General features: G+C 45.7%; 1 protein-coding gene across 4 annotated transcripts in view; it reads left to right on the top strand.

Moving 5' to 3' along the window:
- Positions 1–18,116, top strand: part of LOC126236730 (luciferin 4-monooxygenase-like) — a 223,639-nt gene that overhangs the window by 157,616 nt on the left and 47,907 nt on the right. For 3 of the 4 annotated variants that reach the window (XM_049946259.1, XM_049946256.1, XM_049946258.1), the window contains exons 3-4: positions 2,199–2,496; positions 10,145–10,328. In XM_049946259.1, the coding sequence (XP_049802216.1) occupies positions 2,199–2,496; positions 10,145–10,328 (482 nt within the window). The remainder of the gene's footprint in view (positions 1–2,198; positions 2,497–10,144; positions 10,329–18,116) is intronic. The other variant, XM_049946257.1, reaches the window with a different exon arrangement.

Raw genomic sequence — 18,116 nt, 5'->3', positions numbered from 1 at the left:
CGCTACGGTCGCAGGTTCGAATCCTGCCTCGGGCGTGGATGTTTGTGCTGTCCTTAGGTTAGTTAGGTTTAACTAGTTCTAAGTTCTAGGGGACTAATGACCTCAGAAGTTGAGTCCCATAGTGCTCAGAGCCTACAAAGGAGAGCAATGGCAACGATAAACAAAGCAAACATTGTACTATATCTACAACAACAGTAGCCATAGTTGGCATTTCGTCAGAAAGGAACCGAAGGAATTTCGCAGTGTCAGAGAGAAGTGACGGATGAGATAGTAGCGTTTCTGCAAGATGAGGCAGTTGAATGCGTGATGTCGTATAGGATAGACTGTGCGGACAATGTATATGAGGACTACAATGCTGACCATAAGTGCTTAACAAGTGAAAGTGGTACTGGAACAGGCGTCGAGCCCTGTAGTTCATCATCCTTGTCGGACAGCGAGCCACAAATCCCTTTTCAGCGAAACGTAGCAAAGGGCAATCGTTGTCAAAGGAGCGGATACTAAACATAATTACGTACGCAGCATAGTTCCATCCGCAGAATAGTAAAAAAACAATTTTGAACCGATTTCGAATACGTCCGCAGCAATATGACCGTGTAGTGCATAACAAAAACTACCCATACTTAGGGAGGACAAGGCGCACTTGTTACAAAAACTGGTGTTTGCGTACGTTTCAAGGATACTTGATGCTATTTACAGGATGTGCATGATAGTGACCTAGTGCGTTATGCACGTCAAATTGCGCGTGGCATAGATTACAGTGATTTAAAGGGAAGAAGTGGATGGTTGCATAATTTCAAACAATGCTACAGAATTCGAAGGCGTAAGACGACGAAATTTCAAACAAAGTGTCAACTTGACGATGCAAAGCAAACTGTGGAATCGGCCCGAAAATTTTTAAATGAAATAAACAAACTTATCCCATCGTTCAGTAAGGAATTTGTTTTCAAGTCAGACCAATCGGGATTTTTAGAGGAAATACATATCAAAGGAGACCTGGAAATATGAGGTACGAAGAGAGTCGTATCAAGATCAGCTATCATCAATGCCTTAACGTATTCGTATACTATTATGCCGACTGTTAATGTGAACCGTAAATCCGCTGGAAAGTGATTTATTGTGGTGATAGAAGTTGGTGCTCTGCCCCCGACGTTTCCTTCACGTGTGAATGATTTTGCAATGGAAGTAGGGAATATTTTCGTCACAGGAAGCAAGAGTGGAGAAATGGGCGTAAGATAACTGAAACTGTGGTATGATCACTGCTTTTTGTCAATTTCTGGTAAAAAAAGAACTTCTTCTGGTTGATTGCTGGTCTGTGTTTAGAGCAAACTATCCCTCCTGAAAAGTGTGAGACATTGCAATTCATACCACCAACGGCCATTGGACAACCTTAGCCTCTAGATGTTTGTTTTTTCTGTACCTATGAAACATATTATCACACTATCTGCAGCTACGACGAAAAAGATATCCATTTTCACGAGAGACTGTTTTGCACTGGGTTGCATGCCATCACGTTCCATCAGTTCTCCTCATCCTAGACAGTTTGTAACTCTGAATGAGTTCGCCTTCGAACTTGGTTGTGTCGACGTATGTGATCACTGTGGCGCTCCATTTTTCACTCGGTGTTGATGGTGCAAGTTAATGATTTTTTTTTAACCTTTCTTGAATGTCGACGATGTCCATTTTGTGAAGTGTAATACATACATCCCATAGAAGATTGATCTTTGCACTTCCCTGGCACTCATTTTCTGTTACCCTCATTAGCAGCTAATATTTGACCTGTCATAAATGTTGACAGAACAGTTTCAAACGAGCCTTACTAAAGATTGAACTTGCGACCTCGCCCTCAAGGAGTTCCTTGTGATGTAGTGCGGGGAAGAACAACGATGGTGGCAGTGTTAGCTCAACTGGTTTCTGCCAGAGAGAAGATGCCGAGGAAGGCCGTGGGCAACATGGAGAGGAACTGTAGCCAAAGCTGTGGATATGAGATGTCTATCGGAAGAAGGTTGGCGGAATAGAAATTTGTGGCATCTGAGAAGAGCAACTGCTAATAAGAGGAAACACCTGCTAAAGTAAAATAAATAAACTTAACTGAATCGAAACATCTTAGTCGCTTGAGTCAGCATAACAATGCACGCTGTCTAATAAATGAGAAACAAAACAAGTGTGCCCGTAAGTGGAATACATTGGCATTGTTGCAGACGAGTTGACGTTGGTGGTGCAGCAGATGCTCAGGCCGAAGCTGGTGGTGAGCCAGGAGCCGGCGCTGTCGGCAGTGGCTGAGACGGCTGGGTGCCCCGCCCTGCCGCTGTCCCAGGTGGACGGCTGGCTGCAGCGAGACGCAGACCCGGAGCAGGCGCTGCAGGCGCTGTCCCCGCCAGACGCGGCCGGCTGGCTGGACTCGTGCGCCGCCATCCTCTGCTCCTCCGGCACCACGGGGCCGCCCAAGGGCGTCATGCTCTCACACCGGGGGCTGCTCACCGTCTGCACTCTGGTCAGGTACACTCATCCTCTCTGATATTAAGGTATATTCACTAGCTTTCAGTTTCTCACTGTCCCGCTTCCCGACTGACGATGTATCTTCGTGTTAAGTATGTTTAGCTGAGAGCAACTTCCTCCGTTGTAGATCAAGGTCTGATACTGGTTGCAGATTTCTTTTCCTCATATCTTTTTCTCTCTGCAAGATACGCTTCCTCCACGGTTTTATTCCGTTTCTCACTTGTTCCTTGCTTTTGATGTGTTGTATACATTTATTTACAGTATAGCAAATTCGCTTTATTTATTTTCCAAAGTTAGTCTACAGTTTGCACCTAAAAATAAATAAAGGCAAAGGTCCCGAGTTCGAGTCTCGGTCCGGCACACAGTTTTAATCTGCCACGAAGTTTCATATCAGCGCACACTCCACTGCAGAGTGAAAATCTCATTCTGGAAACATCCCACAGGCTGTGGCTAAGCCATGTCTCCGCAATATCCTTTCTTTCAGGAGTGCTACTTCTGCAAGGTTCACAGGAGAGTTTCTGTAAAAAAATGGTTCAAATGGCTCTGAGCACTATGGGACTCAACTGCTGTGGTTATCAGTCCCCTAGAACTTAGAACTACTTAAACCTAACTAACCTAAGGACATCACACACATCCATGCCCGAGGCAGGATTCGAACCTGCGACCGTAGCAGTCGCACGGCTCCGGACTGCGCGCCTAGAAGTTTCTGTAAAGTTTGGAAGGTACGAGACGAGGTACTGGCAGAAGTAAACCTGTGAGGACGGGGCGTGAGTCGTGCTTGGGTAGCTCAGTTGGTAGAGCAATTGCCCGCGAAAGGCAAAGGTCCCGAGTTCGAGTCTCGGTCCGGCACACAGTTTTAATCTGCCAGGAAGTTTCATATCAGCGCACACTCCGCTGCAGAGTGAAAATCACATTCTGGAAATAAATAAATAAATAAAATTAAGTAGCCGGTGGTTATAATTGAAGTGCAGCTATCCCCACAGCTCCAGTATGGGCTGTAATTATCGTATGAAAGCAGAACTTAGTAGATTTTCTAATGCGTTAACGCGGATCTGATTTACCCCAGAAATTTTTTTTCCGTTTTGACCACCAGGTGCCAACCTGGCTCTGTGAATGCATGAAAGAAGTATAGAAATGTTTCCGTATGTAATGGATTAGGAATGGGATTTGGGCAGAAAGGGCCAAACAAGTGAGAAGGGCATAATATTGATTTCATTACTAACCGGTGCTTACATAGTTTGTTGAGTATGAGCACTGGAGATGTCGACGAGATACTGCATCCGTAAAACGACTGGATCAACAGTTACTCGAAGCACTTCCACTGGAATCTGACCAACGTCTTCCTGTACACTGGCCTTCAGGTTCTTTTATATATCCCTTGAACTAAAAGTCACAGCGATACAGATCAAGTGATTTTTGAGGCCACGCATTTGAAAAACCTATGGAGACAACACTTCCCTAGAAGGTTGCATTAAGCACACCTTTCACTGGGCTAGCGACGAGAGGTGTTGACCCATCTGGCATGAAAACAGTGATTACCACACATTTGCACTCTCCCAAAACTAATCACGTGCTGTGGAAGGAGCTCTCGGAAACGCACAGACGTCACGATACATCTGACAGACCCTCTGGCTGTACTCTCTTCATAGAACAACGAACCGAGAATAATGGTCCTTGTGGAGTTACACAACAGTCACACACGGCGACTGCAATGGCTCTTAGTGCACCACGCGCGGTCTAATAGTTCTGCGTATTCACTGCATCTTGTAGTGTAAAATATGCATCGTCACTCCATACATTACTGCCTGGTCACATTTCATTAACTTCGATCCGTGGCTGAAACCGAAGAGCAGATTGCTGCGGATGAGGCTTCAGGTACCTGTGTAAAACTGTCCGCAAAACTTTCCATACTGTTGACCATGGGATGGACAATTCTCGCGACTCTGCAGGATCACTAGCACTGCCAGAGGCACGTGCTGCGTGGCCACAGTAAGAGCAAATTCGTCATGGGCGTAGAATGCCGTACTCTTCCAGGTGGTACACCAAGCTCACCCGTGTTTACGAATTTCATTATTTTCTTTAAACCATTTAACGTCATCGGGCCTCTCTCAGATCTTTCAGTCGAAAATACATTCTCAATGCAGCACTGTAATTTCTGCCGTTCACATAAAACAGTTTCATTGAGGACAATCCGCTTTTGTTCTTTATAGCGATACTATTCACTCATGTTATCGCTTGGCAAATGACAGGTGGCTGCCATACCGTCATACAAACAGTGCACAGCGCCACAATCGAACTAATGTTGTTTATCCAGCGTAAATCACTTCTGCAATAACGCATTACCGTATCTACAACCTTTCGCTGCCGTACAATAACTACAGTCCATACTGGACCTTTGTGAGTAGTTGTAATTAAATTGTAACCACACACTAATCGATTTGTTTGTTTTTTGTTTGGAGGTACATGACTGCAATCCTGGTACACAGTGAAACACACTGGAATGACAAATGTCATTGGCAGAACTGTCCTTTGTGCTCAGGTGATCCATGTGAAAAGGTTTCCTACGTGATTACGGCCGCACGATGGAAATTAAGACTTTGAACGTGGAATGATCGTTGGAGCTGGATGAATGAGACATTCCATTTCGGAAATTGTGAGAGATTACATTGTCAAGAGGGTGCCGAGAACAGCAAGTATCAGACATTACCTTTCACCACGGACAACGTTGTGGCCGTCAGAATTCACTTAACAACCGATAGAAGCGGCGTTTTCGTAGAGCTCTCAGTGCAAACAGATAAGCAACACTGCGTGAAATAACCGCAGAAATCAGTGTGGGACGTACGACAACCGTATTCGTTAGCGCCTCTCCCGGGCATGTGACCGTATCGATTGCCCTTAGACAAATGGGAAACCGTGGTCTGGTCAGATGAGTCCCGATTTCAGTTGACAAGATGGCAGGGTTAGAGTATAGAGCAGAGTGCACGAAGCTGTCAACAAAGCACTGTGCAGGCTGGAGGTGGCTTCATAATGGCGTGGGACGTCTTTATATGGAATAGACTGGGTTCTCTGGTCCATGTGAACTGGAAAAGTTATGTTCGGCTGTTGGAGACTATTTGCGGCCATTCATGGACTTCATGTTATCAATAATGTCACCGGGTAACAATCGTTCACCAATGGTTTCAAGAACATTCTGAACAATTCGACCGAATGATTTGGCCACCCAGATCGCCCTACATGAATCCAATCGAGCATTCATGATACACAATCAGAGGTAACTTACTGCACAAAGTCCTGCACCGGCAACACTTTCTCAATTACGGACGGCTGTAGAGGTAGCAAAAAAATGGTTCAAATGGCTCTGAGCACTATGTGACTTAACATCTGTGGTCATCAGTCCCCTAGAAAGAACTACTTAAACCTAACTAACCTGACATCACACACATCCATGCCCGAGGCAGGATTCGAACCTGCGACCGTAGCAGTCGCACGGTTCACAATTAAGTACCACAACAAGAGGATCCGAGATGCTGTTCTAGCCATAATATCATACATCGTTCTATTCGAAAACCGTTTTGTAGGTAAATGAATTCTAGATAGCACACTCTGATGCGCTGATATACATGAAAAATATCTGCAACGTGAACGTGGCCATCAAACTTGTTCGTTTTGTGCATTAAGTCAAGTGTAGAAAAAAAGCTGTGTTTTAGCTAGGCAACCAGAAGCCGTCGAGATAGCAAAGCGGTCGCCCAACATGGATCGACTTGGTTGCCAGTTGTTGCAGGTCGGCAGGCCAGCCTTAGCTGCATAGCTAGCTATCCTACGGCGGGCCGTTAAATGCGCGGGCTCCAGAAACTTCTGACGGGTCATTGGCGCCACCGTCTAGTATGTAATAAGCTCTATGTTGGGCTGGCAATTTACATTGGATTCGCCAAAGACAACCAAACAAATTAACGTAAAGTATTCCCAAAAGCAAGTATCTGATATCCCTCTCACATGAACCTGTCACTGAATCATAACACAGCATTCTACGATGCCCAAATGTTTCTAAATAATACGGGGAAACTTATAATTCCTATTCTTATTACAAGCTTCTAGGGCCTTGCAAAGGAGTCTTCGTATATAAAGTTCTGATAAGGACCCAAGGTCCAGAAATGTACCGTTTGCGTGTAAAATAAGATCGAATCACTTTCAAATCTGCTGCTTCACGGAACGCTTACAGCGGAGACAATAAGCTCTGCTTGTGTGCTCTACAGAGGCCCATGACGTGGGTAATGTTTCGAGGACTTGTCGTTGGGATCTCTTCTACGTAGCGCAGGACATCGCCTATAAAATCTGGAGGAAGTTCGTATCCGGGGAGTACTGCAGTCAACTCTCCTAGATGCAAACGCACCAGCTCCTTGCAGCCGTTGTTGTGGTAGGTATGTGATGTCCGGAGGCACCCTCTTCTCAATTTGTGGGTGTAATGTGAAGCGGGAGATTTGAAAGTGATACGATCTTCAGACTTATTTTATATCCAAACGGTACAGTTCCATACATGTGTTTCTTATCAAAACTTTATCTAGTAAATCCCATTTGCACTCATAGAAGCCTATTCAGGAATTGTGGAAAACCATGTTTATGAAAAGCAGTAACCACCACAAATAGACACTCTGATGAAGTCAGGCTGCAGTAGAAAACAGATGCGTCCATAGTTATACTGCGTAGTGACATGTTCACAAACACAAAAGATTTTATTACAAAAGGAAATGTACTCGGCGATTACAAACTGCTGTGGTAAGATCCCTTCTTCTATATGGTTGGCTAATCTGTGTAATATGGTTAGTTGTGTGAATGAGCTAATTCACAGCACACATGAAATCTCGCTTCACCCTGTAGTGCGCGTCAGCAGCTCAGACGGCGCGGTAATTGGGAACTGGCAGACCCAGCCCTACGCCGAGCTTCGATGTGGCGGTGCAGGACAGCTAAGGGCAGCTGGAAATACGGAACTGGGAACCTGTGCCGAATCGCTGAGGGTAGCTGCTGACATGTCTGGGCCCGGCGCCTTGGGTTTTGCGTGGTGCGCTGGCCAAGCCAGTTTAGTCACTGGTACACGTAGTTGCCGCATTCAAGCCTGTTTAGTCAATGGTCCACGCAGTTGCCGCATTCAGTGCAGTTCAATGTAGGTTAACTGAACGACAGCAATGGAACTGGCCACTTCTTCTGGGAAACAGTGCTGCTCGGCGTGGGAAGCGGTGGACAAGTATGACGTACATCACTGGCGGGCCATTCATCGGCGTGACGGCAGAAGTTATTTGTATAAGCGGAGCGGGCCAGGACGTGCCGGTGTCTGTCTGGTAGCATCTGACGGAGGACGGCCGACCACTGGCCTGTTCAAATGGCTCTGAGCACTATGGGACTCAACTGCTGAGGTCATTAGTCCCCTAGAACTTAGAACTAGTTAAACCTAACTAACCTAAGGACATCACACACATCCATGCCCGAGGCAGGATTCGAACCTGCGACCGTAGCGGTCTCGCGGTTCCAGACTGCAGCGCCAGAACCGCGCGGCCACTTCGGCCGGCCCACTGGCCTGTGTGAGGCAGCTGCCGTGTAATGGGCAGCAGAGAAAGCGACAAAATTTGAAGAAGCTCGAGAACACCGCCTGAATTCGAATTGTATAGCGAGACGGTGCAGCGAGGCAATGAGGCTGAGGACCTCCAAGACTGGATATGCCATGCTGTCAAAACGAGGCGTTGTCTGGCTGAAGCAGTGGACCGTGTTTGTCTCCGTACGTCCAAAAGATATGGCAGCCGGGAGCGAGTTAGTGTTACCGGGAGATGGGCTTCCGTTCAGACGGCTGGAAGACAGTGTATGTGCTCATCATCGAGTCTGTGCCGGCATTCTGAATTGCCACGGTTCTAGCACCGCGAAGTCGCTGTTGGACTGTAGACAAGTGTCTTGTACGAGTGAATTGTGTTTTAGAGAAATACGGCGAGGCTTGAATTATGTAAAGCTCTCATTAGTATGAAGAACAGTGTTTTATGGATAAGCCTTCTCGTTACTGAAGTTACTTTTCTACGTATGTTGCTATTAGATATGCGTTGGTTAACGTGTCACTATACATTCCGTATGTCTCTCTGTGTTGTCTGTATCTGTATGGTGTTTCCCCAAACTGTCGGCTTCCTTGGATGTCCTTGTGCTCGTTGTTATTACAACTTATATTTCGTACCTCCTCGTAAAGTTGACTCCTATGAGAAAAAAAAGTTATATTGCATGCTGTGTATTAGGTTAAGAATTGCTAATTGTATGCTCATGTGTATCACTTTAAGGGTTTTATTTATTGTTATGAGTTGCGAGTGCATGTTAATTGTATTGCCGGCCGGAGTGGCCGAGCGGTTCTAGGCCCTTCAGTCCGGAACCGCGCCACTGCTACGACCGCAGGTTCGAATCCTGCCTCGGGCATGGATGTGTGTGATGTCCTTAGATTAGTTAGGTTTAAGTAGTTCTAAGTTCTAGGGGACTGATGACCTCAGATGTTAAGTCCCATAGCGCTCAGAGCCATTTGAACCATTTAATTTTATTGTACTATAGGAGGGCGCAATGAAAAGTAACGCCTCCTAATTTTTTATTCTGTTCTCAATATCAGCTGAGGTACCACACGTCGTGCACGTTACTCTGTCGACTTCCCCGCTTTACTGCCGCAAACTACAACGGTTTGCCGCCAGAGAGCTCCAAATTGTAGCGTGTAACACGGAGGTGTGTAACGCATCTACGTCCGTGCGTGAGAAACAACGTGTTGCAATAGTGTTTCTGAAAGCATACATTCGAGGTGCTCGTGCGCACATGGAGCACCATCTCCATCACAAGACAATGCAAAACTACACGTGAGTGCTGCGAGTCCTGCAACGATCCGATGCCTGTTCACTGCCATCGATCATCCTTACAGTCCCGACTTGGCCCCATCCGATTTTAATCTGTTTCCAGGGCTTAAAGAACACCCTCGAAGACGTCACTTTCATAGTGGAGCGGTGGTGAGGGTTGTGATTTCATCAACAAAGTGAAACATTCTACTGTGACGATATCAACGTACTGGTCTCTCGTTGGGGAAGTGCGTTCATCTCCAGGATGGGTATGTTGAGAAATAAATATGCAGCCATAAGAAATAAACGTTTAGATTGTTAATAAATGTGTTGTATATAGAAAAAAAGCTTTAAGAGTTCTCATAAAAACAATTCGGAGGCGCTACTTTTTAGCACGCCCTCGTATCAGATGTCAAGATCATTTAATAGAACGGAGCCCTAATTCCTCGTTGCTCATCTTCATGCATGCGCTCTTATTATTGTATGTTAAATATTATACAAAATGAAACTGCATTTAATTAAAAGTCCACGGTCACAGAACCCGCAGCCAAATTCTACTCCCACCTAATTCCTGAGGCTCACAGTATGTTACACGTCACAACTCAACTGGAGTTTTGTTTGGAATCTTATAATATTTCTACTCGTAACAATGTTCTAGCACAAGTTCCGTGGTGCTCGATACAGCAACAGGTCGCTTCACCTGAGAATGTTTGTGCGTATCTCCTTCGGTGAATTATTCTCAAACACAAGTTCTCAATTCCCGGGGTGACTTTAGATTTGTGAATGTGAACTGAGTACTGGGGTTGCAGCCTGGGAGAGAAAAGCGCCCCAGCCACGAGCGGCCAGCGGCCAGAGGCGGTCGTGTCGACGACGCCGGTGTCCTGGGTCTCGGGCCTGATAGCGCACCTGCTCTGCCTCAGCGCGGGACTGCGCACGTGCTTCCTGCCGCACTTCGACGAGGGCGTGGTCGCCCGCGTGTGTGGCCAGTACCACGTGAGTAGCGCACCGGCCGACGCGTCTGCGACATCCAAACCTACAGAAATTCCTGTGTGAAATACTTATCACTGTTGGTTGTCAATAATTTTATTATATTAATAGAAATAATAATAATACCCCCCCCCCCCCCCAAGAACCATGGACCTTGCCGTTGGTGGGAAGGCTTGCGTGCCTCAGTGATACAGATAGCCGTACCGTAGGTGCAACCACAACGGAGGGGTATCTGTTGAGAGGCATGGTTCCTGAAGAGGGGCAGCAGCCTTTTCAGTAGTTGCAGGGGCAACAGACTGGATGATTGACTGTTCTGGCCTGACTGAAGACCACAACAACAACAGCAACAATAATAATATGTATTATTTTTATTATTGCCCTTTAGCTTACACTATACAAAGAGCTTATTTTCACACAAAATATACAGGTATTGGTATATCACTCCTGAAAATCACCTGACAGATTAAAACTGTGTGCCAGACGGAGACTCGAATTTGGGACCTATGCCTTTCATAGCCAAGCGCTTTACCGACTCAGCTACCCCAGCACTACTTGCGACCCCTCAGCACAGTTTTAATTTAGCCAGCGCCTCATCTCCTAGCTTCCAAGCGTCAAAGAATTCTTCACGCGTTACTTGGCGGGGGCTGCCCCAGCAGTGAAAAATTGTTCTCGGAAAAACTCCCGATGGTGTGACTGAGCCGTCTCCCCAATACCCTTTCTTCCAGGAGTGCTAGTCAGGCACGTTACTGAGGAAACGTTCTGTGAAGTTCGTAGGGTAGGAGATGAGGTGGAGACGGAAGTAAAACTGAGCTCACGTCGCACAGCTCAGCCGGCTGTCAATCTGCTGTCACTCGGCCGGCAGGGGGAACCAGGGCTATTCGCGTGTGTTTGCGTCTGCGAAGCCACCACGTTTTATATAAATTGAAGTTGGAAGGGGGAGGGGGGAAGGAAAAGAAAGGCAAGCTGACATCAGCTGCATTAGGACTTTTTTCTCACTGGGATTCGAACACGGAATCTTCTGCTTCCTAGGTAGTTGCGTTTACTTTTGCACCATCTGGACACAGTATTTGTCATAAATGCGCGAACTATTTCGACACGGTCCCCGGCCGAGCCACATTCCCGACTAGCGCCACCTATCCACAGTCCTCGTCCAAGGGCTCCATGCTCGCTACTTTTACAGGGTGTTTCAAAAATGACCGGTATATTTGAAACGGCAATAAAAACTAAACGAGCAGCGATAGAAATACACCGTTTGTTGCAATATGCTTGGGACAACAGTACATTTTCAGGCGGACAAACTTTCGAAATTACAGTAGTTACAATTTTCAACAACAGATGGCGCTGCAAGTGATGTGAAAGATATAGAAGACAACGCAGTCTGTGGGTGCGCCATTCTGTACGTCGTCTTTCTGCTGTAAGCGTGTGCTGTTCACAACGTGCAAGTGTGCTGTAGACAACATGGTTTATTCCTTAGAACAGAGGATTTTTCTGGTGTTGGAATTCCACCGCCTAGAACACAGTGTTCTTGCAACAAGACGAAGTTTTCAACGGAGGTTTAATGTAACCAAAGGGCCGAAAAGCGATACAATAAAGGATCTGTTTGAAAAATTTCAACGGACTGGGAACGTGACGGATGAACGTGCTGGAAAGGTAGGGCGACCGCGTACGGCAACCACAGAGGGCAACGCGCAGCTAGTGCAGCAGGTGATCCAACAGCGGCCTCGGGTTTCCGTTCGCCGTGTTGCAGCTGCGGTCCAAATGACGTCAACGTCCACGTATCGTCTCATGCGCCAGAGTTTACACCTCTATCCATACAAAATTCAAACGCGGCAACCCCTCAGCGCCGCTACCATTGCTTCCCGAGAGACATTCGCTAACGATATAGTGCACAGGATTGATGACGGCGATATGCATGTGGGCAGCATTTGGTTTACAGACGAAGCTTATTTTTACCTGGACGGCTTCGTCAATAAACAGAACTGGCGCATATGTGGAACCGAAAAGCCCCATGTTGCAGTCCCATCGTCCCTGCATCCTCAAAAAGTACTGGTCTGGGCCGCCATTTCTTCCAAAGGAATCATTGGCCCATTTTTCAGATCCGAAACGATTACTGCATCACGCTATCTGGACATTCTTCGTGAATTTGTGGCGGTACAAACTGCCTTAGACGACACTGCGAACACCTCGTGGTTTATGCAAGATGGTGCCCGGCCACATCGCACGGCCGACGTCTTTAATTTCCTGAATGAATATTTCGATGATCGTGTGATTGCTTTGGGCTATCCGAAACATACAGGAGGCGGCGTGGATTGGCCTCCCTATTCGCCAGACATGAACCCCTGTGACTTCTTTCTGTGGGGACACTTGAAAGACCAGGTGTACCGCCAGAATCCAGAAACAATTGAACAGCTGAAGCAGTACATCTCATCTGCATGTGAAGCCATTCCGCCAGACACGTTGTCAAAGGTTTCGGGTAATTTCATTCAGAGACTACGCCATATTATTGCTACGCATGGTGGATATGTGGAAAATATCGTACTATAGAGTTTCCCAGACCGCAGCGCCATCTGTTGTTGAAAATTGTAACTACTGTAATTTCGAAAGTTTGTCTGCCTGAAAATGTACTGTTGTCCCAAGCATATCGCAACAAACGGTGTATTTCTATCGCTGCTCGTTTAGTTTTTATTGCCGTTTCAAATATACCGGTCATTTTTGAAACACCCTGTAGGTTCCTACATGGAGGTCGAATGATGTTGTGCATCTGTAGTGAAGGTTGTGGATTAATTGTTCATCGAGGCCAACCAATTATATGAATGAATGTGCGAAAGAACGGACACCACGTAGTCGTATAACGCAGCCGACGCAGCTACTTGCAGGTAAGTGACCTAACAGTTTCATGGGTGTAGATATAGCTAGAAAAAGTCTGCTATCACTCGTGTTGATAAATAGCGTAGTTTTGACAGAAACCATCAGCGTCCATCTGCATTTGATATTCATGAATAGATTCTAATTACAAGCAACGGAGGTTTTTGGATTTCATTTCAACTTTGTAAAAATGATTCAGATGGCTCTAAGCACTATGGCACTTAACATCTGAGGTCATCAGTCCGCTAGACTTAGAACTACTTAAACCTAACTAACTTAAGAACATCAAACACACCCATTCCCGAGGCAGGAATCGAAACTGCGACCGTAGCAGCAGCGGGGTTCCGGACTGAAGCGCCTAGAACCGCACGGCCACCGCGGCCGGCCGGCTCGTCAACACCGACAATGGTCTGTTGATGACTAGGAACATGTTGCCTGGTCGGAGGAGTTTCGTTTCAAATTCTATCGAGCGGATGGACGTGTACGGGTATGGAGACAACCTCATGAATCCATGGACTCTGCATGTCAGCAGCGGATGCTCAAGCTGATGGAGACTCCGTAATGATGTGAGGCGTGTGCTGTTGAAATGATATGGGACCCTGATACGACTAGATATGACTCTGACAGGTGACACGTGCGTAAGCATCCTGTCTGATCACTTACATCCATTCATGCCCATTGTGCATTTCGACCGACTTGGACAACTCCAGCAGGACAATTCGACACCTCCCGGGTGCAGAGTGACTCCAGGAACAGTCTTCCGAGTTTAAACACTTTCGGTGGCCTCCAAACTCCCCATACATGAACATTATTGTGCATATCTGGGATGCCTTGCACCGTGCTATTACGAATTTATGGACAGCCCTGCAGGATTCATGGTGTCGGTTCCCTGCAACATTACTTTCGACATTAGTCGAATCCATGCTACGTCGTGTTGCGGCAGTTCTGCGTGCTCGCGGGGGCCCTCGTGTGTCAAACAGAGATGCTGAGGATCCTGAAAGCATTTCCGCAAGGGAGACGCGTCTCGGTTAGCAGGTAACAGATTAAAGGCTTTCCTAGAAAAGGCGGAAAAGACAAGAAGCCACCCCCCGCCAAACAAGAGAAAATCCAAAGAAAATCCAAATAAACTAAAGCGTAAACAATGATAGAGGGTGATAAATTCCGGAGCAGATGGCAACACTTGAAGTGTCTCTCATAAGGCGTCGTTCCCAGAGCAGTCTTTCAGTCAGGCGGATGATGTGGGGGCACAGAATAGTTAGCGTCCACTGTACGGAACGGATGATATATAATTTCTCTTTAAAAGTTGAAGTCAGCTCAGTCCAGTGTTGCTGATACCCAATCTTTTAATACGAAATTTGGTAGCCGCCAAAACTACATATAGCCCAGCCAAAGAAGATGAAAAAAGATGGCATAGGGGGAAAAATCAAGTAGTCGCAAATTTTTGTACAGCGCTAGGAGGAAGTATCATGAACAACATACTACAATTCCCTACCGATGGGGTGTAGGCGTGGGGGTGTGGGGGACGGTTATTTAAAGGTAATGTTTTTACATTTTTCTTGAATAACTCTAACTCAGGGGCATCTAACGAAAATGTTCAGAACTACAAAATTAAATTGAATGAAATTTTCTACAAAAACAGGTCCTTGAATTTTTTCTCTAGGACTAATCGCGTCTGGGTTGCAGAGGACAGAAAAGTTGCAGATTATTAAAAACAATGTTTTAATGATATAAAATTGCTGTTTCTTTTTAAATGAAGTGGGTTAAGAACAATGCATCACGTCTAAGCACAGCAGAGCTGTATTCAGGGATAAATTGTGTTCTGGGGTAACCGCCACTTCTTATTGTCGGACCATACGGCGGGAGAGAGGCAGGCACAACCGCTGTTTGGGTCAGCCCAAGACAGATCTTCGGCCTGTAATCATTGACTGTAGTAGAGCTGTCTTCAGTGACGTGTCCCGCATAGAAGTGAACCCCAGTGACCAGCAAAGGCGTGTCTGGAGACGCCCCAAAAGGCAGCGGGATACCAACCTGACCGTCGTACGCCGTATGGCCCAACAACCAGGAGTGATGGTCGGGGGAGCCACTTCAATTCACAGCACGACCTCTGTAGCTGTCATCCGCGACATCCCTACAGCACTGTAGTACGTCGACTATATTCTACACCCCGTATTGTTGCCCTTCAGGGCAAGCCATCCTGGGCTTACGTTTCAGTAAGGTAATGCGCGCACCCACGCAGCGTGAGTTTCTAATGCTTATCTACATGCTTACCAAACCCTATGTTGGCCAACAACGTGACCGTAGCTCTGACTAATTAAGAATGTTTGGGGCATTAAAGACAGGGCCCTCCAATCATCTCAGATTTTTGACGATCTAACGCTTCAGTTGGACAGAATTTGGCAGAATATCCCTCTAGAGAACTTCCAACAACTTCACCAGTCAGTGCTAAGCCAAATAACTGCTTACATAATGGCCAGCGGTGGACCAACTCGTAATTTTTTGGAAATTTGTGGTAAGGTCTTATGGGATCAAACTGCTGAGGTCATCGGTCCGTAAGCCTACACACTACTTAAGCTAACTTTAACTTACGCTATGGACAACACACACACATCCATGCCCGAGGGAGGACTCGAACCTCCGCCGGGGGTAGCCGCACGGACCGTGACAAGGCGCCCTAGACCACGCGGCAACACGTAATTGACTTGTTCAATTTGAGAAACTCTATTTCTTGAATACTTGAATATATCCTCAAATTTTTCTAAAACTTTAATTATTTGTCTTTCAGTACGTGTACATTATATCTACGGATTATCATCAAATTCCGATAATTCCTTCGTCGTCCGCTCTTCTTTTGGTTTTGGAGTGTATCTGCAGTTATTATATGAGCTATTATGTAAAAACGTTCGACAGCTGGAGCTGTCAACTGTCTATCACACTGAAGAACCTGTCAGTATGTATTCGACAATGGCGATTTTACTGTGACCACTATCACTGGCTGTCTTTTCGCAGCATGAAGGGTATCAATCAATTACCACAGTCTCATCGTTCCTAACGTCTTAAAACTCCCAAGATTTAAACCATCTCCCTCTGCAACGAAAGTACGGCACATAGATGTTTTGGAACTTCAGACATTTCAACTTAAGACAAGCAACCAATTATCTCAGATACTGCTCTAGACTTGAACATGATTAGCCCCATTCCGTCAGATATATTCACACCTACCTTGAAAAGTACACTGTTGATCTGTGGTAAGTGGTTCTACTCACTGAAGCTCGCTCTGACAAGTGCCAGCAGTTGCTGAATGGAAGAGATTTATACAGTCTACGAGTAATACAATTAATAGTGAGAGAAGTGCAGCAACTTTCTGGTCGTATATTAATTCACCAACAAGTGACTACAACACAATTACACGACTTTAAAATATGCTGTCAACGACAGACAACAGCAAGGTGCCACATTTATCAACCCAATCCCTTTCCCATTAGCAGTCCAAAGGTCATTACCTATTTACTTTTCGTTCGTTGCTCGGCGTTCTTTATATATATATATATATATATGTCTGTCACTTGTGGCCCATATAATCCATCCGCTTGGGTTTACCGTTTGAGTTATCGGCCGTTTCAGAAAATGACGAGCGGGCTGTCGACCGCGTTTTACTTTTTGCCCGTCAAAGCAATATGACGAAGGCCATTTAATTTTTAGTTTTGGAACTTCGTTTCTGTATGGTGTCTTTTGTAGCCCTTTCTCCACGTACCTTTTTAGCTGTCTTGTTTTATGTCGTTTTTTGTCCGCCCCCGGTAGCTGAGTGGTCAACGTGACAGACTGTCAATCCTAAGGGCCCGGGTTCGATTCCCGCCTGGGTCGGAGATTTTCTCCGCTCAGGGACTGGGTGTTGTGTTGTCCTGCTCATCATCATTTCATCCCCATCGACGCGCGGGTCGCCGAAGTGGCGTCAAATCGAAAGACCTGCACCAGGCGAACGGTCTACCCGACGGGAGGCCCTAGCCACACGACATTTCATTTCATGTCGTTTTTTAACTCCTCTCTGCCTTCGCATTCTATAGTTGTTTTTGCACCCTAAAACAAAACAAAAGAAAAGAAAAACATGTAATCCATTACATTTTTCCCTCCTGTATTGTCTTCTGTCTATCAAAGACCCGTGCTCGGCAGCAGTCAACGTGTGTACTTATTCTTACATATTTCTCCCATTTATACTGATATTAATGTGTGATTATTATCCTCATTTTGACTGACTTTGCTCAATCTCCTAGCTTAATTCAACTTTCTTATGTTGTATAAAACTATCGTCAACCGTATTACATGACTTCTATACTGTTCACGAGTGTAGAATATTAGTCAACCCGCTTAATATTATTATTTGGAAACAGACATATTATTAACAATCAGTCCAGGACTCACAAAAGTCATATAACAGATTCTAACCTATCAGTCGGTAAACAGTTTACAAAAATACAAAGGAGCCATTAACAGACCTACGAACGCTATACGTTTCCCGAAATTTCTATGACAACATCTTCAACAGGATGTGCATTTTCCATTATGGAAACCATGCTCACTTTGTCCCTTAACCCTAACCTTTGAATGTTGTCTCTTCACCTGACCATCTCTGCTGTTTTTATCGTTATTCTTTTTTTGAATAGAAATTGCCTTCGTTATTAAGTCATTTTATTATTCCTAAGACTCTCGTCTTCCCTAGGCTTATTCAGAATATATAGCTGTTCCAGATAATTCAGTGTAGTGTTTGCCGTGGACCATTTTTAACCTTCATCTTTTCCTTCAAGTAAACGGGCACACGGCTCGTAAATACCTTAATTAAGAGACTTTCACCAACAGGTTCGTCTAAAAATGTTCTTCTATATAGAAGAACAGGCCATGAAACCTCAACAGTACCGACCGGCCTCCGTGTCATCC

Source organism: Schistocerca nitens, chromosome 2 (assembly GCF_023898315.1).
Source record: "Schistocerca nitens isolate TAMUIC-IGC-003100 chromosome 2, iqSchNite1.1, whole genome shotgun sequence".
Taxonomy (NCBI): Eukaryota; Metazoa; Arthropoda; class Insecta; order Orthoptera; family Acrididae; genus Schistocerca; species Schistocerca nitens.
Note: the sequence above shows the minus strand (reverse complement) of the source record. Positions and strands in the feature narration are given on the sequence as shown.